At 40.3% G+C, this 26,858-nt stretch overlaps 1 protein-coding gene across 1 annotated transcript in view; it reads left to right on the forward strand.

Annotated features, from left to right (window-relative positions):
- The first annotated feature begins 10,352 nt into the window (after positions 1-10,352).
- The window catches only part of LOC145433116 (uncharacterized), a 33,356-nt gene continuing 16,850 nt past the window's right edge, over positions 10,353-26,858 (forward strand). Inside the window, exons 1-29 of the mRNA XM_080310051.1 lie at positions 10,353-10,690; positions 11,025-11,155; positions 11,221-11,304; positions 11,364-11,475; positions 12,864-13,043; positions 13,101-13,246; positions 13,933-14,065; positions 14,130-14,242; positions 14,302-14,397; positions 15,184-15,304; positions 15,371-15,529; positions 15,819-15,978; positions 16,043-16,167; positions 16,593-16,693; positions 16,837-16,957; positions 17,022-17,126; positions 17,646-17,789; positions 17,857-18,006; positions 18,745-18,906; positions 19,010-19,122; positions 19,181-19,269; positions 19,337-19,461; positions 21,590-21,742; positions 21,809-22,087; positions 22,595-22,756; positions 22,822-22,931; positions 26,241-26,340; positions 26,397-26,528; positions 26,604-26,774. Coding sequence (XP_080166177.1) covers positions 10,618-10,690; positions 11,025-11,155; positions 11,221-11,304; positions 11,364-11,475; positions 12,864-13,043; positions 13,101-13,246; positions 13,933-14,065; positions 14,130-14,242; positions 14,302-14,397; positions 15,184-15,304; positions 15,371-15,529; positions 15,819-15,978; positions 16,043-16,167; positions 16,593-16,693; positions 16,837-16,957; positions 17,022-17,126; positions 17,646-17,789; positions 17,857-18,006; positions 18,745-18,906; positions 19,010-19,122; positions 19,181-19,269; positions 19,337-19,461; positions 21,590-21,742; positions 21,809-22,087; positions 22,595-22,756; positions 22,822-22,931; positions 26,241-26,340; positions 26,397-26,528; positions 26,604-26,774 — 3,850 coding nt within the window. The 5' untranslated portion in view covers positions 10,353-10,617. The remainder of the gene's footprint in view (positions 10,691-11,024; positions 11,156-11,220; positions 11,305-11,363; positions 11,476-12,863; positions 13,044-13,100; positions 13,247-13,932; positions 14,066-14,129; positions 14,243-14,301; positions 14,398-15,183; positions 15,305-15,370; positions 15,530-15,818; positions 15,979-16,042; positions 16,168-16,592; positions 16,694-16,836; positions 16,958-17,021; positions 17,127-17,645; positions 17,790-17,856; positions 18,007-18,744; positions 18,907-19,009; positions 19,123-19,180; positions 19,270-19,336; positions 19,462-21,589; positions 21,743-21,808; positions 22,088-22,594; positions 22,757-22,821; positions 22,932-26,240; positions 26,341-26,396; positions 26,529-26,603; positions 26,775-26,858) is intronic.

Genomic DNA, 26,858 nt, shown 5'->3' on the forward strand with positions numbered 1-26,858 from the left:
CATCAGGCGAGCGTGAGATAGCGTACCTTCTTTTTAAGTGCATGACGAAATCTCGTAGGTTGGTCCAAGACCTCACTTCCTCTCAATAGCGCGGTGCCTGAACTCGCGCCGACGGTGTTTAATTAAAACGAGGTAATGACAGGTGTCGGGACTTGATAACATGTACAACATTAGCCACTACATGACCGCAGTGCCAGTCTTCGGGCAGCGAAATGACATTTCCGGAGGCTCGCGCATCCGCCGAGTGCGCCGCGCAGAGTCGACCGCGTCGAAAAGGCGATCAGCCAAGGAATCAGACCTTGTCCTGCCTTGTGTACAGAGAATCGAACATAGCTGGTAGTTTCGAAAAGTGCAAGACGTTTGGTTAGGTGAAAAAACCTCATTGGAACTCGAAAACGAAGCCCGAAATCATTGGCATTTACGAGACATTCATCATATTACTCTAATTGACAAGTAGTAAGTTATCACGTCAAGCCACGATGAATGCGAAAGTAGTTGAGACACAAAGAAAGATTAACAATGATTGGTTCATCCAAACCCTCTAGTAATAGGGATTAAGTACGTGCTACCAGGGATTACGCCAATAATGCAGATGGAGTGTCGTTGCATGCTTGCATGTTAGTTAGAGAAACAGTATGTAGTCGCAGACACGAGGGCGTGTACTCACGCGATTTTTTGTCCGTAAGATATAGTTGTCATGAAAATTTATTTGTCGATCATTCTTGAAGCAGTTTCGGTTGATTCATCAACAGTATCCAACGACACACCTCTGCCTGGAGGTGTGACGGATGGATTTTACCTCCAACTTTCAAACGTATCGCGTGAGTTATTCACAAAGCGAACCCGAAAACACGAAAAAAAGCTTGAAGAATAACAACGGAGTCGAATCCAAGATATCCGCAATTGAATATGAGAAGATATTGATCCCCATGAGAAGCCTCTACAACAGTGGTTCTCTACCTACCCCTTTAGACTTTCAAGGACCCCCACGGACACTCCCCCAGTTTTGGTTCACATTTAGAGCAATTATCGTGCAACCGTCAACCGTGTGCATATATTTACTGCGGACTAGTGACAAACAGCCACCAAATGTCTTTACTTGAAAATATCGTCATACTATTTATGTAGAAATTGGTAAATAGATATTTGCAACATTTTTTTTCCAAAACCCGAACAAAACAGCAATATCTCGGTATCAGTAGAAATTTGGCAATTAAAATGAGCTCGCACAGTAGAATATTTCATCTCAAACGGCCATTCTGTTCATTTGAGTCCCGAAGTTCTGGCAGTTATGAAGCGAGACTTCCTCGTGATTTCTCTAAGTTAAAAAATTTAATTAGGTTGTTAACCAGCACTTTGCAAATTTGAGGTTTTGCGGACCCCCGATTGAGATCCACAGCTCTACAAGGCATGCCGGCAACAATTTCTTTATAACAGGGATAGATATTCGACATGAGTTGGAACTAACTTTCAAAATTACGAAGTTCACTTTTCCGATTTACTCAACTCATTTTCGAAAACCATTGCTATGATCCGACAAAAGCAATAATTTACCTATGCTCCTAAGTACTGCATAAGACCATCCAAGCGGAGCTATGAACCCAGTGTGAGTAGGGTTGCATTGAAAACAAAAATTAATTTTAAACAAGCATGTTTATAAAACATGACGCTTGTTCAAAGCATTTTTATTGTTTGTTTATTATTGTTTTGTTTTCAGCCATGACGTCACGAATCTTCAACTGTGCCTTCACAGTGGATTGGCATTGCTAGATGGCTCCCTAAAAAAAGTTTTTGTCATTTGTTTAAAACAATGTTTAAAAATGTTTTAAACAAAGTTTTTCATACACCTCTTACTCTAAATACAATCCTAAGTGTGACCAAATCTCTAACGGGACCACAGCGAAGAAATTCGATAAAGCGATGTTCAAGCAGAGACGAATAGGCCTAGCTGCTAAATTTATAAGGTTATCTATTTTAAACTGCGCCATGCACTCTCTTGCTGTGTCTCAATGATTTCTCGCGTGGCTATGTATTAGAGATGGTGAGAAAAATTCTGGTTCGTCACACGAAACTACGACTTCTCGTCACAATCCTACTTACAAGCGCTACATATCTGTGAGTAATAAATGTAAACAATACTCGAGGGAAAATTTCCTGAGGACATCTTGAGGAGACGCGATAAAGCCACAGATTCATTGTCATATTCAACAATATAACTAGATCCCTATAACTTAATCCAAAATCTACGGGAGACACCCAATCTTCGCCAACTCCACCATCGTATAGGCTACGTCCGTCGTCCGTGTAGGTACATCAAAATATATGTAAATCGCGGGTGCGTTCACAGAACTTGGAGAACTCGGAGAATTTGCGGAGCCCAGCTGGAGCAATCTTTTACAACCGGACCGAACTATTAACTGCCGTTACACCAGACATAGGTAGCTCCGCCAATATGCGGAAATCTGGGCTGAGACTGTATATCGGTATAGCCCGCTCGCTACCGTGCGAAACAATTCATTTATATTGTTCACAACCAGAATAGCGTCATGTTTTACCATAATTTAGCGAGTTGTGGGTAGGGCTGGGCAAAATCGAGTACCTGAGTGATTCGATTCTGAATCTCGTAAAATGCTTCGAGTCGAGTAATCGAGTATCCCCCATTATGACGTCACAACAGAATGCAATATGTCAAAGTTCAAATATCTACCTTTTATGCGACCACAAAGGCTATAATTCCTGTTATCTATCACATTAAAGATACTTTGGTATTTTTTTGGACCATGCCGATTTCATTGCACATGGTGACAATGTTTTGGGATGATCACGACTTCGGAAATGTGTTATTTTCAGTAACGTTCGTAGCTATGTACTATATGTTTCGTACGGCCAATAAAAGGTTTCAAGGCTTCAACAGTGAAAATGAGTATCGAAACTATAATTCTCATTGATAAATAAACTTTCAGTGGCGAGGAGCGTATAATTTCAGTATTCGAAAAAAATCGTCTTTACTACTCGACTCGAATCATTAAAGTTAATACTCGATTCATATTCGAGTACTCGAATCAGTGCGCCCAGCCCTATAACTATAGTTATGGAAAGTTGAATTTGAAGGAATTGTGATCACATATGTTAAGATTTCTGGAAATTTCTATTAATTTCACAACAACGATCAGAGTGTATATGTATAACCTACACCCCAAGGTTCGTTGGCGAATGAGCACCTCTGAAATGACAAGGTCCGCATACCGGACAAGAACTTGAACCGAACGTTACAACTATCGCTATATAATGGCTATCCTTGGTGACATTCTGAGCCATCATGAAATTCGCTATATTTTGCAGAGTGCCGGTGATAACTCGTCGCGGCCACCTAGCGTGTAGCTCGTGACAGGTGTAGCCAGAGCCGTGAAGTCGGTAAATTTTACCACCGACTTCAACTCCGACTCCGACTATGTTCTGAAGAGAACTGCGACTTCGACTCTAACAGTATTACCAATATACTTCGAAAATTCTATGCCACAGTGACGATTAAATTACTATTATATAACCATTAAACATATGCAAACATATGATTAACGATAGCATACAAAATTGTTTCATTGTGACTCAGCTCGAATTATTCATCATTCAATTAACATAGAAGAATTCATTTCTAAATATCCTTCCTTTTTTCATATTCTATAAGTTTTTATCACATGGAATCTCTAATACGCTAATATTTATGAATCATTCAAACATGACATATATCCAGAGGTGGTCAGTAACGAAGTACTTCTACTTTTTCGAAGTACTCAAGTAGTTTTGCTCTACTTCTGGTACTTACTCAAGTAGGTCTGATTTTAGCTACTTCCACTTCTACTTCGTAATATTTTGTGATCTACTTACTTACTTTTCGCTATTTTCAGTTTGTCAAGTAGAAGTAGTTTAATCCGCAAATCAGGAATATAGCCTGGGCAATTTCGGGGCTGTTTTCACGGAGTATCTACATTCAATTTTCATAAAAGTTGAGTAAAGCCCAAAATTTTCTTCGCGATTCGTGCTCAGTGTATACGGCGTAACCAGTATGATGTCACGAAAGTATCGGTGAATATATATTAGGTAGAGGGTTGGCGTGGTTCCGTTCACACCGCATTGTCGCCCTTCGCCGATATGAAATATTTCATCACAGTATATATGGCTCATCATAACGCTGGAAACTGATGTTCGCAATCTAGCATTTACTTATCGTATCGTAATCTAGCAGTCCATGGCGCGTCCTATAGTCTTGAAAAGTGGACTCTGACTTTTTTTTTAGTTTTGGAGCTGTTTTAGCATACAACCTTTAAAAATTTCTGGATAAAGACATGAAATACATTTTTCACTTTTAGAAATAGTATTTATATTTCACTTTCAATTTCTAGTATCAAATACTTTGAGTTCCAATTAATATCAGTTCTTTTGTCTGGATAACATACATGTTGAGGTATAAAAGCAAGTGCCTTTAATTTCCGGAAATGAAGCTACACAATATGGCATTTTTACGGTACACTGTATTTTTTATTAACGTTTACTAATCGCGCAAAGTGTTTACACCGTATCCTGTACAACTTCTACGTATTGCTCTTCGACTAAACTACGGGCCTTATAATAGTGGGGAGTGCGCCATACCATGATATTTTCTAAAACGTGCTGTTCGATCAAATAGAAGATTAGTATCGCATTTTCATATCAATACTATCGTTTTCATCCTATGACGCCGACTAATGCTTATGCTGTCGAACATTGAATACTTCCTGGTATGCATCAATATTAATCAAGCTCGGCACCTTTCGCATAGCTCAATCTGCACCTTTTGACAATCCATGCGAACGAATTACGATCGTTTTCACAGTTACTTACTTACTTGAGTAGATTTGAAGTCAGCCAATTCTACTTCTACTTTAAGTAGTTTCAGGCTGCTTATGGAAGAAGTACTTCTACTCGTACTTGAGTAGATTTTTTCGTCGCTACTTCTACTTCTACTTGAGTAGCTTTCTTGACTACTTTGACCACCTCTGCATATATCCAATCCTGCATAATTAAAATGTAGATAAACAATCGAAGTGTAGATCTTGTGTATGAGTCAGCAACTAATACAAAGGTGTAACTTACTAATTTTCTCATTACACACGATACTGATTACAAGCGCAGCACATACGCCGTCACTACTAATAAACATTGGTCAGAAACGAAATTTAGGAAGTATAGTCAAATAGCATATGTCTAGTGTACATGCACTTAGTCAAGATAGTGTAATGGTTATGCGTCCGGCTTCTCGATCGGTAGGTCGTGGGTCCGAGCCCCGGCCGAGTCATACCAAACACTCGAAAATTGGTATCCGCAGCTACCAGTGATGAGCATCGGAGCGGAGTCGGAGTGGATTCGGAGCGGAGTTTTGCCAATTTTGTGACAGTCGGAGCGGAGTCGGAGTTTACTACAGATATTTTTTCGGAGAATTTCGGAGTATTGTAACTTTTGTCTCCGATATATTTGGATAGATCTGACCAGAATACACTATTGATTATGATCAGAAACCAAAACACAGACAGTTGACACCTTGTAAAGTTGTAATATGACGGGTAACATGCAAAAATGATTGCCAAGTGCATAAAAATCAGCCATCTGCACTGCAATTGGGGACTGGAGAGTAAACAATACTATGAGGCCAACCATATTATCACATGTACGATGTTATGTAGGCTACCATGTGTATCATGTACCATGCTTGCCACTGTTTCGGATACTTGACGAGATTCATCGGAGTATCTCGGAGCCTGGGATTGAGCTCTTCGGAGTCGGAGGGAGTTTTCCTCAGACACTAAAGTTGTCGGAGGGATTCAGAGTCTCGAAAAGCACTATCTGCTCATCACTGGCAGCTACCCCGCTAGGCGCTCAGCAATCACGGATAGCATGGAGGAGAAAAAACGGGGGCGCAGACTAGATGACCTCACGGCCGTATCGCAACTCCGTCGTCAAAGCATCTCGATGGTGCAGGCGAAAACGAATATCATCTCTCTCTCTCTCTCTCTCTCTCTCTCTCTCACACACACACACTAGGACTTGCAGTCTTTATTAATCATTTGTTCGATCCAAGCAGCTGAACTACACTACAAATATTTTTAATTTTGTCAAGTGGGAAGCAGCGTTTGGTTATATATTTGGTATACATCAATTTTTACAATTTGACAAAACCAGACGAAGTATTTATTCTGTCACAGTATCATGGTATAATTTCAAAAAATGCATCAATTTGGGGCTGCAACGCGAAGATGCATATTGCGATTTTCTTCCTCTATGTAACTGAATTGCAATTTGCAAATAATGTCCAATTTTATCAATATCGCTACTAATAACAGTGATTGGTGGTACATAAAAATATTATTTTAGTAATTATTACCATAGAGATACCTTTGAAAGCAATTGTTTTCATAATAAAGAAGTCGGAGTCGAAGTCAGGGTCCTTTTCACAAACTCCGACGCCGACTCCAATCAGTATTTCTTCCACGACTCCGACTCCAGCCACTACAGTTTTCACGACTGCGATTCCAAGGCGTGCTGAAAAATTTTAGACTCCAACTCCGACTGCATTAAGCGAAAAATTATAGTCCAACTCCGACTCCACAGCCCATGGTTAGCTATAATACTGCGTAGTCTGCTATTGCAACATAGTAAATTACGAACTAGCACATACGATTATCATTATTTCGAATGGGAAACCATTAGTATGAACAACGCAGAATAAATAGGATATTTATCAAGTTAAGAGCCAGTAAAACAACAACGAATTGCCACTGTAGAAAAATCAGCAGGCCTACGCCAGAAATAAAAAAAAAGGATATCCAACGCGAATTCCATTGAACTTCAATACTGTACTGGCCATATGGTGGCGTTAGATCACTAGTAGATTAGTCATGTGAAACTGTTTATGAATATTGAAATATATAGTATAGAATTTGAAATCCTATTAGTCACAACTACTCAACCAGCATGATGTTCATATCGCACGATTGCACTGGGATCAAGTCGGAGGTCGCTTCTAGAAAGTACAACGGCAACGAGATGCTTGTCAGAATATTTCGCAAAGGGTGAAGGAGCGATAGCGCGTGATATCTATCTGTGGTACTGCTGTGACTCCAGCTAGAATGCAGTGTTGCATTTAAAAAATCCTTTATCCGCAGTTCAAATACGGCGACTTTCTGATGTGAATAGATACTGTCAGGTTTTTCCCAATATTATCATCATCATCATCATTGGTTTATTAGCAATTTTATCAGTTCAATACACCACAAAAAATGCGATACAATGAAAAGACAGGAAGATGTCGAAGCGACAAGGAGTAGTCTATGGAACTGACACCCACCTTGGCCTAGGCGATGTAAAGAGGAGGCATGCACACTGAATGAAAGTAAAGAAGATAGTATAGAAAAAGAAAGCGACAAGAAATAGGGCGGCATGCCATGGGAAGCGAGATCGATAGGTCAGTCGTGGCCCGGTAATCTTGAGAATGGACTGTATTTATTTAGTAGTAATTGCTTGTATTTCGACTTGAATGTGGACATGCTCGTCGACTGTCGGATGGCCGGCGGGATACTGTTCCACACATCAGGTCCGGCATATTTGATAGAGCGATGATCTTTTCGGTCGATCATATGATATTTGGACGACGTGGACGCGCGTGTGTTGTACTTGTGCGTTTTTGATTTCGAGATAAAGAAGTCATTGAAATATTCGGGGCAACGACCGCAGTGGAACTGATACATAAACTTGGCGATTTCTAGTTTCCGCATATCTTCTATGTTTAGGACGCCGAATCTCTTCAGCAGCGACTTGTTGGATGGGCAGCCAGGCCCATTTGGGGCCCTAGCTATGATTCGGAGTACTTTATGCTGTAGTTTTTGCAGTGGCTTGAGTGCAGTTTTACTGGCAGTCCTCCCAACAGAGGATGCCATAATGTAACTTCGATTGGATTAAGGATTTAAAGAGTATCAGAAGAACCCACCTTTCATTGCGACCATAACATATTTGGAGCGCAGTGCACCTTTAATATTTAGAAATATAGCACGCGATAATGTCGTCGCGGTGGAATGAAAGTAGCTGATGTCTATTTTTCAAATTTTGAGATCCAATTTTAAAACTTTGTAAAACTAAGTTTATCTATAAGCTATTATACTGTCGTCGAGCATGTCCAGGTCCACATTTAAGTCGAAATATGAGCAATTTTACTGAATCAATACTAGTCAGCCCTCAGCTTACCGGACGACGACCAGACATGAATCCCGCCTTCCATCACATGCCACCTCATTTTATTGCTTGTCCTTTTGTATTATTTTCTATTACTTTTCATTCAATGTGCAATGTGTATGCTTCCTCTTTACATCGCCCAAGCCAGGTGGGTGTCTGATTTTAAAGACTACTCCAAGTCGTTTCGACATCTTCTAATCTTTTCATTGTAACGCAGTCTTGTGGTGGTTTGAAATGATAAAATTCTTAATAAACTGACACTGTTATAGTCACACTTGTTACCGAGACCGTACAACAACATAAGGGCGTGCCGGGATCATTACCGGATATTGAGTATACTCCACGTGAACTTTCTTTGTGTATTTGCAACACTCCTTTGTCATTGGCAGCGTAAACACTCTCATTATTCATAACAGCCCTTGATTATTTCCAATATACGAGAACCACCAATGCTCATAAATTGTCTTATAAGTGTGATATGAATATGACTTAACGATGTACAATTATGCTCCCTGCATTTTCGAAGTCATAATCGTACACCAGCTATGCCTCTTACTTCGAACACTTGCTCGGAGAGAGGATCGAAATTTTATAGTAATATATGAAAGAACCAATATTATTGACAGAATTCATTCCCAAGATTTAACGACCAGATGCATGTAGTAAGCCCAGCCCTCTCCAGAAGTTGCATCGATAACCCTATGGTGGGCCCAAGATCAGTGTTTATTTGGGTGGGCGGGAGTTGGCTGAAAAAATGTCGTTTCGGTCCTGGTAAATAAATTGAATTGGTTACAACACACAACCACATAAATGCATCGAACTAACATTATAGTAGGGCTGTCAAAGGCGCGACCAGCCAGTGAATAAATCTGTTACAGACCGAATGAAAATACAGTACAGCAGCAATATCCAGAGATCACATTAGAGACGGCCCAATTCAGGACCTATGTTCCACTCCTGTTCATACCTCATTTTACCTCATACCCATCAAAGAAATAAAAATATGGTAACACTAATATATACTCTGTCCGTCCCCAAACTACCCTGATGCTCGTCAGTAACTGGGATATACCGCTGCTACGTCGCCGAACAGTTGGTTGCTAATGCTGCTGTGATATATTTCGTCATTCGCAATATGCCTATGACAGTAAAGTCACGTTCATGCACTGCACTGCAGAAAATGCAAGTCGCATGATACTTTCAACATTTGCTGCAATCAAACGTAAGTATAATATGTAGGTTGGAGAATCATGACGTGCAAACGATGTATGTTCATGTTCAACTGGAATGGACACTTCTAGTATCAATTTTTGGGGGTGTTTCAAGAGTTGTACAACTATAAAATTGTCAGCATTTCCAAATTAGATTAGAAAAAGAATTCTAGCTACACAGTTTTTTCCTGATTACATTTGAATCACTGAATTCACAAAAACATGCAAATCGAATTAAATTCCGAATTGGGAGGAATTACAACAGAACCCAAGTTCGGTTCGTGTCTAATCAGAGTTCATTCCCATAAGCATAAGAACTATGCTCGACTCGACCATGCATGTACAATTGTACACCGTGCTCGACTCGCTTCGCACTGTATAGTTATCCTGAAGCATTTTCAGAAAAAGCAGAAATCAGATTAGAATTAGATTACCGACATTTCGCTCTATTTAAATAATTAGAATTATCTAGTTGCGCAAGTATTGGTGCTCCAAAGTTTAACCGCCAGATGTCGCTGTTGCTCCCATTACGAATTCATCGGAGGTTGCCCTACGAGTTCGATTACTCGCCCCGGGCAAACTTCTACGTAGATTGTAAATATTTCAACTGTAGCAGTTACTACTGTGCTTGCTTAATAAAATAGATATCGCCTTTAAAATCGAATGATAAAGTGAAGCTTCCAGTTTTCAAGAGTAGGATGGGGTAAAGATCAACTGCTTTATGAGATACTATAGCGGGTAATGTTATGAAATTCTAGCATTAAAAATATATGCGATGGTTTCTTTCCTGTTGCATAATTGTAGAAAAGACCGTATTTATTAGTTTGTTCGCAAAACTGAGAGAAAACTTCCTTATTTTCGTGTAGATTTGCCCTATCGTCGAAAAATAGCACGCTCTGCTCCGTTATTACGGAGTGTTATGCTTAGTGATTAGGCTCTGGTCTCATTAATTACGTTTCTTGTGTTGTAATTTGCCGACCAGCGCTAGTCGAGAGAAAAGCCGCAGGCGAACGAGCCAGAGGCAGACCGGATGAATATGTCAACAACCGAATTAATTCGGCACAGATTTTCCAATTTGCAGATTTAGAATATATCGTGCTATCGGAATTGATGTCTGTGAAAGGCGGTTGGTAAAAAAGCAGTCAGAATGGTAGCGGTGCCGAGTATATCGGTGCAGATTTGCCTTATAGTATCCTTGCTGCAAGTGGATATGTCGAGACGTAAGTTTAATTTTCTTGTTTTATGAAAATAATTTCATTCATTCGTTCAGTATAGCATACGAAATTCTGCGATCCCACAACTCATTTACAGAAGCAAGAGTGATACATAAATTAGGGAAGAGCAAATCACATCCGTAATTTACAATGCTAAAAGAAGGCGTTAAATGTCAATAATATGTCACGACTGCCTTGTGGTTCAACCATGTCTATTACTTACGATTCAAGAATCTAGAGATGAGGATGATATTAATTGCGGCGAAAACCCTCGTGCCTGAAAACAGCCAGGGACGATAACAGATATAGGCCTGCGTTAAATCAACTGATGTTTTTCCAGCATTACGATTCGCTATTACTTCAATCAATTGCACGGCAACGGAAAATACAATCACCCTGCGTTGGGATGCAACACCAATTAGTAGAAATTTCGACTTTACGAAAGAAGTGGCAACGAATAAGAAAGGAGAAGTAATCAAAAATTTGCAAAAATAATATTTCCACATACACTATTCTCAAATGGGCCTCTCGCACAGGTCTACCCCGTATTCGGATACATTGTGAGCTGGTTTAACGTTCGGTATTCGGTGGTAACAGACAATTCCGCGAAGATATTCAAGGTGAGATGAAATGAAAGAGCAGTTTATGATACACATATTTATAATCGGCATCAATTTAGAACATACTGGGCATTGATGATCCGATGGTCAGAGGGTTGGAGGTGCAAAATGTATTGTGGAAGGTGTACGAAAATAACGAAAACGACATGGAAGCAATTGGCAGTGCATCAGGTAACCTATAATCAGAGGTGGTTAAAGTAGTCAAGAAAGCTACTCAAGTAGAAGTAGAAGTAGCGACGAAAAAAATCTACTCAAGTACAAGTAGAAGTACTTATTTAATAAGCAACCTAAAACTTCTTGAAGTAGAAGTAGAATTGACTGACTTTAAATAAGTAAGTAGTTGTGAGAACGATCGTAATTCGTTCGCATGGACTCTGGACTGTCAAAAGCTGCAAATGGAGCTATGCGGAAGGTGTAGAGAGCTTCATTCACATTGATGCGTGCCAGGAGGTGTCAATATTTGACAGAATAAGCAGTCGTCCACATCATGGGATGTAAATGATAGCATTGATTTGGAAACGCAATACTATTTATTTATTTACTCGAACACCCCGTTTTTTAGAGAGTATCGTGTCATCGCGCCCACCCCCATCTTATAGGGCCCCTAGCTCAGTCGAAGAGCAATAAGGAGAAGTTGTGTCGGATACGGCTTTAACAGTTTGCGCGATTAGTATACGGCAGATCGTAAAAATTCCATATAGTGTATAGCTTTACTTTCGGAAAATATAAGGCATTACTACACTTGCTTTTATACTTCAACATAACATGTATGTTTTCCAGACAATAGAACTGAAACTATAATTAGAACTGAACGTATAATACTCGTAGTTGAAAGAAAAATACAAATACTACTTCTAAAAAGCGGAAAATATATTTCATGTCTTTTGTCCAGGAAGTTTCAACGGTAGTCTGCTAAAACAGGTCTAACGTTAAAAAAGTCAAAGTCCACCTTTCCATGTCATGGACTACTAGGTATAATATTTTATTGCTAGATTGCGAAATGATAGTTTAAACGTTATGGGGGGCCATACTTACTGCGTTGAAATATTTGGTATAGGCGACAATACGGTGTGGGCGTAACCACGCAACCCGGTATCTAAATTATATTCAGCGATACTTTCTTTAAAACATATTTGTCACTCCATATCTACTGTGCGCGAAGTGCAACGATAATTTTCGGTTCATGACTTTTATGAAAATTAATGTTGGTATCAAGTGAAAACGACCCCCAAATTCCTTAGGCTATATTTCTTATTGGATGATTAAACTACTTCTACTTGACAAACTGAAATAGCGAAAAGTAAGTAAGTAGATCACAAATATTACGAAGTAGAAGTAGAAGTAGTGAAAAAAGATCTACTTGAGTAAGTACCGGAAGTAGAGGAAAACTACTTGAGTACTTCGAAAAAGTAGAAGTACTTCGCTACTGACCACCTCTGTCTATAATAGTAGGGTACGTTGCAGTTATCGTGTATCACGTCAAAAGTTGCAAGCTAAGATACCTTTAATCATATTACGCACCACGTTTCTTAAATAATAACTGATTCATATTTCACCAGAGTATATTTCATCGTTCGAGTATCGCGCATTACGGCCACAAGCAAATAAATACAAGCTATCCAAGTTGCCGTACGGGGACGAATATTTTTTTGAAGTAAGAGGGCTGCCATCAGAATTCGCCACTGACGCGGAGATAATAAAGCAGAATGTTACATGCTCCGTTACGACGGAAGAAGGAGGTATGCAACTGTCTTTCACAATACTCTACATTCGGTGCAGTGCAGTCCTATATTCAGCTCCGGACAAACCGGAAGACTTCAGAGTGGTGCCAAAAAATAAACAAGATATGGCAGTCTCGTGGAAAAAGCCGTACAAGACCAAGGGAGATATTAAAGCCTACATTATACAATATCAAATGCTAGGAGCCAAAAGCTTGGAGAAGGTATATAGTTCGTTGAAACTCTTATTTCATATTATTAGCCTACTATCCGATAAGAACATTATAAACTTGAATTAGCTCCATTTCAAAAATAACTATGTATTGCTAACAATTAATAATTATGGTGTCGTAATTGTCATTCAAGTGTCTTTTTAAAACTACATATGTAGGTAAAACCGATTCTGCTCCGAGCTGACGCTTTTTGAAATTTATCGTAATTTAAAATGTTTTCCTTTACGAATTAGGGTATTGCGGTTTGGTTTCACGAAGTCTTGAGTCATCAGTATGCAAACTATGCATAGATACTTTCAACAGAGACTTTTAAATAATATTTGCTCTTACACTGAGTACACTGGAATGCAGGATGTGGAACCTTTGTTGCGAACGGACCTGATATACAGTATCTGTCATATATTATTATAAAGATTTAAACCGCGGGACGCACGTTTATACAACGCAGCCTTTTAGTAGTTGCAAACAGAAAAAAAGATTCGACTCAAGATCGATAACTCGACTGCCAATTCATTATGTACATGTCACGAAATCGTGCAAATTACGATTAGAATCGAATGAATTCGGTCGAATTGTCCTTCAAGAAATGTCAAATTCTACCCTACGCCAACATACCCAAAGGTTAAGACCCGCTTGTATGGTGGCATATATATACGTAGAATCTTCCATTCATTTAGGTCGAGGTAAGCGCGAGATCCAGAAATATCATCATAAAAGGACTCGAAGCGTATCGCGTATATAACTTTCGAATGGTCGCGAAGAATGCCAAAACGGTCGGTGCTTACACACCCTGGAAGAAAGTGCGTTTGCGTGAGTACCTTACGTTCACGAGTATAAATCGGATGGCAGTCGGATTGAATGGTGTATCGAACAGAATCGCGGGAATTCGTGGCAAAGCTCCGGTTTCCCCCGCGTTTCCACAGACAGAATCCTAACGCGCCGCGATTCGAGGATCAATCGAAATTTCTGAATTTCCTAGACTCTTCGGTGAGTACAGGTTCGATTCAGGCAAAAGAGCACTATAAGTTGCTTTCATTTTTAACCAGCTGCGGCAAACTCTCTCCGGTACATCGTACAAATATTTGGGATTTCAAAAAACTTCGATGCAAAATGTAACGGTAAACGGCAAAGAAGAATTTGAGGTATAATATTACCTTATTACGCCACTTTTTGTATCGTCCTGAATTTATCAACGGGGTAATCTGTAACGAACTTTATCAGGCAAAACTGCTTGGAGTGTCAAGTATTCACTTAGGTGTTGTACTGAGTATACCGCTATGGAAAATAGCTCAGACACTTTCAATCAATCCAGTACCCATGTCACAGAAACTTGAAATTTGTAAATTGTAAATTGCTTATGGAGGTTTGTTTAACCAAACTAGAGACATCCCGACTTCCTATAGCCTAAGATACATGTACGGGTCGAGTTTTGCTTACTTTAATGGTTAGAACCAGGACCAAAATAGCACTTTGTCAGCCCCCTCCAAGCCACTGGTCCTGGGCCCCAAGCGGTATCTTTTTTGGGGGTCCTACCCCCTACCACCCCGAACGTCTACGTATCATTTCATCAATACTTCTGAGCATACTTTAACAATATCCGTGACATATACACACAAATATATTCGACTATATATTTATTTACGAAATAACTTGTGGCCCACTTCGAAGCTTGGTCCTCCTCCAAATGGTGGGGGCTGTTACGGTCCTAGATAGAACCATGGGCTACGCTTTAATACATCGCAGCCTACTTATCCCTTTATGTATAAATATAAAAAGTCCATAAAATATGTGAGTAAAAACTGTTGAACATCTTTCTCCTTCTTCATTGCCAATATAATTGAATTGGCAATATGGACTTATTTTACATGGTACAGTATATTATTGTAGCCTATGTATTTGCTATTAGATTAAAGCACCGGTTTCTGTAGATTTTAGGAAACATTTACTTCGGAAAGAACGGTCTCGCACAAGCGGATTCACTCAGACTGTATCTACGTAATGCCTTCACGTCGCCCCCCTTAACACCAGTAAAACTCTTCACGTTGAGAGGTAAAATCGTGTATTCACCCTCATGAAACAAAGTGACAAGGTGACAACACATATGCAATATTTCAGAGGTTAACTTCTGCCAATTTCCAAGAACGAGAGTGTGTCACAAAGACGCATCGTGCAAGTCGGAACACGGCGTTTTCACGTGCAAGTGCAAAGAAAACATGATCGACGATGGGCGTAGTATAAACAAGCTACCCGGCATTGACTGTATTCCAAACACAGGTGAATACGTGTTTTACGTATTATATGTTTGTACATATCTTACAGGTTTAATTTACTCTCATAAGGATTTATTCCATATATTTCCATATTTGCACGTGTGATCGCATGCTTAGCTGCTGCTAATCCACACGGGACTGGAACAAATACTCATTACTGGGCTGGGATGCTACATCCACATACTGGGTCTGATGCTACAACGAATCAATCTAATAAATTTCCTGCATTAGTTACGCTCTAGTGATATCTGTGACATGCGATTGTTGTGTTGCTCATAAACGCCAACATTCAGGTTCACCAGTCGATCTCATGGCCGAAGCAATGAACCCGTCGTCCATATATTTGGCATGGGGACCGCCCGCCTCCACGGTTGGTGATATAATACACTACGATATCCAAATAAAAACGATGGTGGACGGCATCATGCAAGAGAGCGAGGCTCAAGCTAACCCGTAGGTTTACAATTAGAACGAACGTAGTAACAGTCTAAAATACAACATATGCATTTGGTAAAAGAGGCGGGTTCTTCACCGAGTATGAGTTCACGGATCTACCACCATTTGGATTGCATAAGATCCGAGTCAGAGCAGTTACAAACACGGCTAATGGCGAATGGACGGACTGGATTGACATGAGATCAGGTAATAGTTATTTTTATTATCGTTTCTACCTATAATCATATGTGCGCGGGGAATTCAAATTCTAAGAATTATGATGGCATTACTGTCAGCAAGCTGATTTCAATTCATATACGAGGTATAATCCTAGTTTATGATTGAAGCACATACTGTCGCCGGCGGCTGTTCATAGTAGAGTTGATCTTTTAAATGATATTTGTCACCGCGCGATACTTGTCGATCTCGTTGATCAAGGTCGTATATGTATGCTGTTTAGCTAAATAGGTACAGAATGGAAAAGCACCCGTGAAACGTTATCAAATCAGTACCATATGTATCTCAAGGTTTAAACCGACTTCAGTGGTAAGCAATGATCGTATACGTTTCTAAGTCACATACGCCTGATGGTATCGACAGACCGCAGAATGAGGATTAAGTCTTGTTTACAGAAACTAACATTTTCAACCTGGTTTTCGACTTCACCTCCACCGACCCGATAACAAATTACCAAGACATGAGGAAAAGCGTGCACGAGCAAATCAAAAACGCGGTAAGATCATCAGCCCCAGACGTCTCCATAGTTTTTTCTAAATTCTTCCTCACGATAACACTTCTCGAATTGATAATTATAGTCTAATATTAATTAGAAGCACCAACGCTCAGGTCCGCTCAAAATCTTACCATATTATTCAGGTCGTGGAGGCGATGCGCTACAACAACGCAATCGACTTCCGCGATTATGTAATCCTAAATTCTGACGTCGCAGGACAGAACGTCGTCCGGGTGACGGCTGCGCTGTTTTTGGGCAAGGATTGTGAGTAGAAATCGTTCAAGTCGCTTTTGCGGACTGAAAAGCAAGTTAAAAATCTGTGTGACAGGGCAAGACGGGTCTGTACTCATCGAGACGACTATAACAGATGAATTCAAAGAAAGCGTCCAGATTCCTACTGGCGCTATCGCAAAGGATTCTATCAAAGTTTCAGGTCTCGTAAGCGATCTGTGTGAACTAGAATGGCGCTCCGCCGTAAGCAGAAAAAGCGATATTCACAAATGCGATCTCATCGTCTAAGAAAACATGGTGAAATTCTTCGGAAATCCAAATCCAAGCACGCCTTAACCTTAAGCATGTCAATTTTGACCTTTGGTCTTTTTAACCGAATTATCTCACCCATCTCAGTCAACATTTTGGACTTGATTCATTGCTTGTTTTAGCGTACTGTGAAATCTATACTAATCCGTAAATGACATGCACGATGTGATTGGCAAATTTTGTCGAACCTATATGCGAATTGTGATCGGAATGATTTGTCCATTTCGCCTGTACGTATGTGCGTGTTACCGCTCGAAGCGAGCGCGACCCTATAATTCCGATGCCTCCTGTTATCTCCCATTAGTATCTACCTCACCACCAAGAGTACCGCTTGGAGGAATACGGAAATATACGACGAATACTGTATGGATTCCTAACGCCTTATTGTTGGGAACACGGGTGATATTTTTAGACTTCGCCGAATGTGGCACGCAGTACCAGGATTGTGGCGGCAATATATGCAAAAACACGCTGGGTTCATTCACGTGCGAATGCCCACACGGACACGTTGATGTGAGTGAAGACTACGGGAGACTACCGGGACGGAAATGCATCAGTGAGTACAGCCAGGATTTGACGGAGAGTGCTGATTTCTCAGCTTACCAATATTTTTGATTGTACAGTATTCGACGCACCGGGCTCGTTCCTGTTAGCAGTACTAGACCCGAAGACCGTGCGTGTCAGTTTTACAATACCGCATCAGCTTCGAAACGAATTATACAAATTTTGGTTCAAGATCCAATACAAAAGAAAAGGCGGCGTGCAAGTTAGAGGTGACAATATTCTGCATCGCATTGTCCTGTACACGCATAATCGCATATTCCCTCGGCAATGCTGCACTTGAAACATATGGGAATTTCCTGTGGGTGGACGGAACCGACAATTGAGACATCACTTATCCATAGTCTTTGAAGAGGCTCGCAATCCTGCTAGGTGATTCAATAACACCGAGATCGGTTACCTTTCCATAATCGCTCGTTTCATTGTTAATGCCGCTTATCTGTAGTTTCACATTGCTTTCGCGACAATTGGGTTCCGACAAAACCTACCACAATTCCTTAATCTTAGGACTTTGATAAGTAATTGCACTCAACACTTGACTTCCTCAATACGAAATTGTCAAACGTACATAATGCATTCGTATTTTAATAATTACCCCCTCAGGATTCATCGGTACTAATTAAAGTTGTTGCCATAATTTGGTATATGTATTTACGATTAATTTATATACAAATGCGTGAAGAGCTTGCTGGAGGTACAAAGGACGATCACGACGTGTCACAATTGTTGATATACAATGTTCTCTCCAATTCTCTTGGAGTTGCTGACAATTACCCCTGACGAGTGTCAGCCGAAAATATTCGGGTTATTTTCAATATGAATATACTACTCAATTATATACAAATGCCTACCACATTTGTTGCCTGTAAAACTCTGGCATATCATGATTACATGTATTATAATATATGAGATACTGTAACGACAAATAAATCCATTCCTGAAATTCGCAGAAACCATGGTTGAGGTGGATTCTGGGAATTTCACAGAAGAGGGATACATCGTAACCAAAGCCGTCACACATTTGCGGATGAATAGTGTATTTCTATTCCGAGCAGCGGCGGAAAACAAAAATGCAGTTGGGAGATATTCTACGTGGGTGGAGGCAAAAATTTGTAAGTTCTATATTTCAGCATTCTGAATCACGCAAATATATGTATTTCATGTATTAGTGCACTTATGGGTGTTCACTGTTCGTGTTTTTATTTTACGTCGCAGCCGCTAATATTTATGAAGCCAAGATGAATTTTACGGAGCTGTTATACAGAAAGATGTTCAGGCTACCCAGATCGGAAATCTACCTCAAAACGTCCGAAGGGGTTCGCAAGTTTGTAAGAACATGCACCACGAAACCGCGGTTTTCACCACTAACCCTGACATTTTATACAGCTCAACAGAATCATGGCTCCAAGAATGTCGCAGTACAAGAATTCCGGAGAAATTAAGCTGATCCCTGGAATCAAGGGAAGAACATTTGCGTAAGTGTAGCGGGAGCGCGAACAACAATTTTTTCAAGCGAATAATTCTCTTTTGTTGCAATTTTAGGATCGTGCAAATGTTTTTCGATGCGTCCTCCTACGTTGATCCGAAGCAAGTTTCGGACATGTTCAAATACAACGATATCACAGATAACCCCTACGGTTTAGACTTCACGAGCGTGGAGCTGCGAGGTAGGTGTACTGTTCCGAGAGCGTGTTAAATATATTGATACTTCATAATGAGTCTATATGCTTTAACTACACGAAATATATTGTCATCGACCTTAGGATATTAAGTATTGCGGGTTTAATTTGTCTAATCATCGATATAGAACGGGAATTTATATTACAGTTGACCTAGACGAGTGCTATATATGCACTGTATAGACATATTTATCATGCATTTTTGTATTTTCAATTTAGCCAAAAGCTATAGTTCAGAAGTTCTTAACGTTCGATCCCCTTTCAATACTGTTCATGGTCTGGCGTTACCATATTTGAAGGAGCACAGGCCCGGTTATACTTTTCGGGTACGAACATGATTATATAGATAATATTTCGGGATCGCTTCCCGCAGAATAACCAAGTAGTCTAATTTACGATTCGAAATCGTGTGTACTATTTTCGGGGTCAAATCACCCTGCAATAGCAAACCTCGGACCGGCATAAACCTATAATCCGGTTCGAGCCAATTGTACGTACACAGTTCGATACCACGTCTGCTATTGGCGATAAAGTAAAGTTGAATTAAGTTTTGTTTTTTTGCTTTTTTACAATTCGTGAACGAACTGAAAATGCGGATTTTACTTGAATTCCAAACAAAGCAACCCGTACTCATATTATCTAACGTATATGTATGGTTGTGAATCCCAACACTGACTTCTTTTTAATGATATGATAAAGGAACTACTAATTACATTTGTAACTCTCAAATACAGGGATATTTAGTTTATCATTTTTACCAGAAATACACAAAAGGCGTTCACTCTGATATTCGGTAGGACTAAATTCGCAAGTTTAAACACACGCAGTGTCCTAGTTCGGAAAAAAATCGTCCAGTGTAATGAATCTCTGTTGAGCGACTGCGCGATCCACATGTACGTGCATAAATGAATTACAATAATTATAATGAACGCTGTAACATAGTCTTTATATACATTGCTACGCTGTTATACGCAATCTTTCTTCATCGCCCCTCATCGTCACTGAGTGTTTCCGGCCCCTTAGAAATCATGCCATACGTATAAGTGAGAGATTAATAAAGTCAGGTGAATGTAAAACGTCATGCACACATCTTCATTCATTCGTCTTGATCTATCAATCGCTACACTCACGGAGATGAATCGAATTGAAGATGTATCAATACGCAATTCTGTAGGTCACGTCACGTATCGGCTGATCGGCTGAAATATAATTGGCCAATTAATTAACGTTCTGACGCGTAGTAAATCTATTTTATATCATTATATAACAGCAATATTATACGTAAGTCTGTAGCGAGTGCTTCATTTTTAGATTTATGACTTTGAGTCAGGGTTGCTTGTTGCTTCACGTCTACAAATGTCTGTTTATAAATACGCTCGACCGTATTTATAAGGGGAAGATTGTTAATGCGTTACATTTCATCCAAAATCAAACGTAAAGTCTACATAAATACATATTACAACATTTCATCAACTGAAGCTACCCGCACATTATGACTCATACCTGTCGTTCGGACAAATTAGATTATGCCGATTTTAAATGCTGGTTTTGAGAGGTATATATAAAATGGACGTTCTCACGGTGTCAAAACGTGCAACGCTTGAAGTCAGCGTGGCGCCAGAAAATTCGTTGTCATATACGTCGTTTCAAAGAGCCGTAAGCAACACAAGAACCATCTGCTTGAAATCTGGCCACAAATTGTAGCATTGTTGATAAATCCTTAAAATTCTGAGACCGGACGCCGCTGTTATTGACTTATTACAAAGAACCAATTAATTTTCTGCCTCCTCATTCAACACAGTCTGGATGAGAGAGTACGCCATAGCGGAATATGGAAACCACATTTTTGCAGACTGCAACAATACATAATTAGATACTTTTTCTCCGAGGTTGTACATCCACTTATACAGACTTTCTAACTTTCATGTTTGATAGGTCGCAACTGTGGAGAAATATAGAACAGAAATGGAACAGATATAGATATTTTTATTAATTATGGTGGATGATTACGGATTATATTGTGGAAGCCCGATAATAAATTAGGATTGCGAAGCTACAAACAATTCATGTATTTGCACAATTCAAATATGGATACTTAATTATATGAATGTCATAGATTTCGACGAATGTAATTCAACATGGTCCGACTGCTCTCTCGATGGAAACTGCACCAATACCGCGCCAGGATATACATGCACGTGTAGAGAGGGCTACGTAGACAAAGGCATTGACACTGGATTACTGGCGGGCAGAGTATGCATTTCCCCATGTAAGAATTCTATCTAATCCACACAGCGTGATCACAAAGTTCTGTGAATCTTACGTGTTTCGACAGTTGCGAGGACAACGCGAAAGCCTGTCACTACTCGCCCGACCGGATTCGCGCAGAGTCGACAGCAAAGGACTCAAACTCAGAAAACCGCTCCCACCACCCCTCAAACTACCACGCCCGCAGTGACCACCACGACCACGACCACGCCTTTACCAACTGCTGCAGTAAAGTTGGAAGCGATCGCCATTGCCAGAACTAAGATCAGAACTACGTGGAAGCGGTACAATAAGAATGCGGCGAATCTGAATGATTTGATATACATCATACAATACTCAATAAAAGGTGAGAAGTTATTCAGTCTATCACGGATAACAGGCATATACTGCCCTTCACGAATGCCCATTGCCCTATCAGCAATCGTACATAACAGTAATGGCTTTGGAGAAAAAATGCGCAATTTTCCAGAAGAACAATTCATGGAGAAACCTTGACCGGGCTATATTGGAAGATAAATTGAATATATACCAGAAACATTCCTGGTACTTCTAAAAATTTTCGGACGTGCGACGCGGCAAAATCTTCTATTCGGAATTGGTTTATAACGGTCGAAATTCATGAAAAACGCTGAAAACAATTCAATTCCCTAAATCCCGTATAAAATCCAAATACTAGTTTAGTATAAGAAATAGTGTCGTTCGAAATGGTGAGATTATCGTACAATGCCGTATCTAACCTAACCTCATATACAAATTTTGTAAGTCTACTTCAGGGATTTCTATGAGATATCTGTGGTATATCTATGGGATATATATCCTGGTCTACTTTAACCATATGAACTTCCTTTATAAGGTTTAAAGACGTGGAAAGAAGTAATAGTGTCGGCGTCATTTCCAAGTCTAACGATTACCGACCTCACTCCTCATCTGATGTACCGACTTCGTGTGGCCGAGAAGTGGCGAACAAACTCTGAGAGACACACGGAATTTACCTATCCCATCGAAGTCCGGACAAGTGAGAATATATGACTTTCAGAGGGAAGTTTCAAATTGATAGGTTCAGAATTATTCGTTTCTCAGATCCGAAAACGTTTCGATTCTACATTCGTCTGCCGCAAGTGTTGGCGGACGATCTATCCAACGTTCGTAGCACGAAATATAGGGAAATGCAGGACTACGTCGTCGACTTTGTAAGTATACAGTATTACCATGAAGAAAATTTGGTCCAAAAGTGACGTGGACGGACATACATTTGGGTCTCTAGAAATACATTCACGAGTAATGTTTGTTCGTTTCTTGTGACTCCAGCAGTACATTGTATCAGTAACATTTTATATAAAGGACCAACCGTATACGTAAATCAAATTGATGTTTATTTAGCATCCCTACCGGTTTGATACATCAGCACGTGTGTATGTGTATAGCATCACAATTTGATAAATAATCTTTGATTTGTTACACAGTAAAATATTTCATGGCTGGTATTCGAAATTGTAATGCGCCAATTGGTTTATTTTTGTCGTTATATCGATGCAGGTGGCAAAAATGATTTTTAGAGCTCTCGTATTTTTACGTTGTATTTGTAGCACATGGTATCGTTTAACTGGGCCGGCTACCAATATGACCAATGCCAATATTTATATTTATTGAAATTATCACGTTTCCCTCTTAACTATAATATGGTATGATATATCTGTAATGAGATGTTATTTGTTACTCAACTAGAACCAGACATGGGGTAATCGCGATTAGTAATCGTAATCGATTACGACGATTACAGCATTTTGAAGTAATCGTAATCGCAATCGATTACATTCGAAAAAAATCCGAAGTAATCGTAATCGTAATCGACTACTTCCTATATCTAATCGATTTTTTGTGAAAGAACGATTACTTTTTGTTGGTACAAGGACTATGACAGAAACTGAATATTCGTGAACAAGAATGAGATAATATACCACGTTAGCGATAGCACAAACGTCTGTTTTCAAACGCCACTGACTCATTATTACGTCAGAAGTGTTAGCTCCGCTCGTCATTGCGTAAGAACTATCCACACATAGTAAACAGACATGCGATTGACATTGTAGTGTGATTGTAAGATCACCTCCCGTGGTGTATATCAGGTTATCAATACACTACAGAAATCCCTACCTCGCAGCAGGATATTGATCACCACTCTGCCAATAGTTTCAAATAGTAACTTATCTATTGATGTTTGGTTGTGCTTAGTTAAACGCAGTTTACCGTTGCTGCTTGGCCTACGTACGCACGTGCACCTGACGAAGATTAGGAATTTTGTACTCGTCGAATAAAACATTGCGCAGTTTCCACAACGAAGCATTACAAATAAACAGCTGCTGATATATATCATAAACGAGCCGTGCTTGGCCGTTTCTCGTAACAGCAGCTCGCAGTATATGTATAAAGTTGAAGGCAGAATTTTTATGTTCACTATATCTTATTCTCAGATAACTACTTGAAACAGGCGTCAATCGTTATTTCACAGTTCGTTACTTAGCTTACCGCTTATATAGCCTGAGATGTTAGCGTTGGTTGTAGCTAGAATCAGCAATTCAGCCAAAACTGCAATTCGTCCCCCTTTCCAACCGTTGGTCAATTTTCAAAACTGAAGTTTCGGCCTAGGTATGTCTTTGGTATCGCATCCCGTGGAGTTGCGTGTTGGCCGAAACTGCATGTCATTTGGTGTGTTGTGGGATCGTGGCGCGGTAATGACCGGCTCCGAAATGCCCGTCCCATAAAATAGCCTATGCATGTTTGTTCTTGAGTGGAAGAGGTATGAAATTATGAATTTCAAACCCAGCTATCTACTGGAGCAGGGGTCACCAACCGTTTGGAAACAAAAAGCTACTTCTTGAGTAGTGTGTACTGATTATTGCGACGACCGACGGGTTACCACTTACTCCCGCCATTTATCCTTGTTCAGTTGGATTTCTTCACTTAGAGTAAGACAATCAGAGCACTGGGCCGGGTTTCCGCCCCTTAACAAGAACAAAAACGCTCACTCGCCGGGACTCACACCAGCTCCTCCGGGCTCAGTTGCGTTGCTGCAGTACGCGCCGAAGCGCCAATCTCTGCGTCGAGACTCGGAAATATAAACTATAGATTCTAGTTGAGCCGCCGCGTGGGCGAAGAAAAGCAATGCCCCGAGCGACTGCGTTCGTATGTTCCTTGGGGCCGGCCGACCCATGTTCAACTGCTGCTCATATGAAACCAGCTTCAACTTTCAAATCTCTCATTTGGATATTAGCTACATCGCAGTGGTGGCCCTACAAACGGGGGGGGGGGCTGGGCGAGACTTACCGGGGGGCCCTATAAGTATCTATCCGTAACTTATGGGGGGCTTCGCCCCCCAGATCCCCTTTCGCATCTGTTATTATTATCTATCATTCACCACGGCAAGGTTTGGCCAGGTGCTGGATTCGGCCATGTCTATTTTTTCATGCGTGCAAGGATAGACTACATTAAAACTAAGTAATTCTACCGCATGCAGAGACGTGATGATTATCGGGATATGGTAGTTTTCTAACAAATGCAGAGATTTGATGATGATTGACACATCTGCACGGAATCCTGTTCTTGCTTGGCACACGGATTTTCATGTTTATTCGTTATTATCCTTGAAAAAAGCGCATAATCCAAGTAGGGGGCCCTTCGACCAGGGGAGCCCCGGGCGACCGCCCACCTCGCCCACCCAAAAGCCACCACTGTTACAGCGACCGCGGGCGACTAATTTGGTCCGCGTTGGTGACCCCTGTACTAGAGACATTTGAATCGCAAAGCTCGAAGAACATTTTCAAGAATTATTTAAATTCTCAAAAATACTCTATAATTTATGTTGGTTTACGAAATACTTCTGAGTCCCCTTCGAGCACGCTCCCCACCCTATTAAGGAATTTAGGGTGCGGCAGGTAAAGACCATTGCAATAATGCAAATCGTTGGATGCGATAAATCATCCACTATAAAGTTGGGCAATTGGTAGGCCTATATTATGACGTAATAAGCAAATGACGCATGATGTATGACGAGAGTTGATATCTCATTAAGCCTTTTCATCGCAATCCTTGTATTGTCTTCCAATATATCATTTAAGATTATAGTCCTAAGAAACAAAACAAATGTAATCGTGAGTAATCATGATTACTTTTCCAATGTAATCGTAATCGTAATCGACTACTTCCTGATTTTGCTGTAATCGTAATCGTAATCGTAATCGCGTGATTCCGAAGTAATCGTAATCGCAATCGATTACATTCATAAAGTAATCACCCCATGTCTGACTAGAACCCCATTCGACTTCCGTGCATCGGAGTAACCGTCAGAGATGGGCCAAAAGCAACCCTACTGGCACCGAGATTCCCTAACCTCCACCAAGATTTTATCCTGACTACGCCAATGCTTCCGAGTCATTTGATTTCGCAGTAAAATATGAAGTATCGATATCAATGATCTTAATGTTGTTATTGTGTAATATTAGGTCCGGCGTGTCTACTCAAGCCTCCGTTCTTCCGACCAATATCGCCAGATCGATTTTGGGGATGCTGGCCACGTTACCTTCCGGCCACACGTCGATCAAGGTATTCGCTTCTGGATCTGATTCGAAATGACGCTTGACATCTACATTTCAATACAGGGACCGAGGCTACGTTCCTTGTCTTTTTAACCGACAAGAGTGATGGTGGCGCTCGCATACTAAAGTCGGCTTTCGATGACGCCTCGAAAAAGATCCCAAACCCAAGAGATCTCCAACTAATGGCAGTTACAGGTAACGATGTTCTGTACCATATTCGTCATTATCCGCGGCTAACATTATACATTTCAATTCTTGGACATCACGCAGACTTCAACGAGTGTAAATCGGACGACTTTATGGATTGCGACCAAAATGCAGAGTGCCGCAATGTTGACGGTACATTCTTTTGTAACTGTGGGCCCGGATATACCGACACCAGCGTGTTATACAACCTACTTCGGGGACGAAAGTGTGAAGGAAAAGGCACAACTACGACAAGTCAGTTAAAATTTGAAACTTTCCCCATATCAATAGATTGGTCATTCCTTGAAAGGAAATATCTCACCACTTTGATTATTGCAG

The sequence above is a fragment of the Botryllus schlosseri genome, chromosome 2 (assembly GCF_051294905.1).
Source record: "Botryllus schlosseri isolate E-star chromosome 2, Bs_hap1, whole genome shotgun sequence".
Classification (NCBI taxonomy): Eukaryota; Metazoa; Chordata; class Ascidiacea; order Stolidobranchia; family Styelidae; genus Botryllus; species Botryllus schlosseri.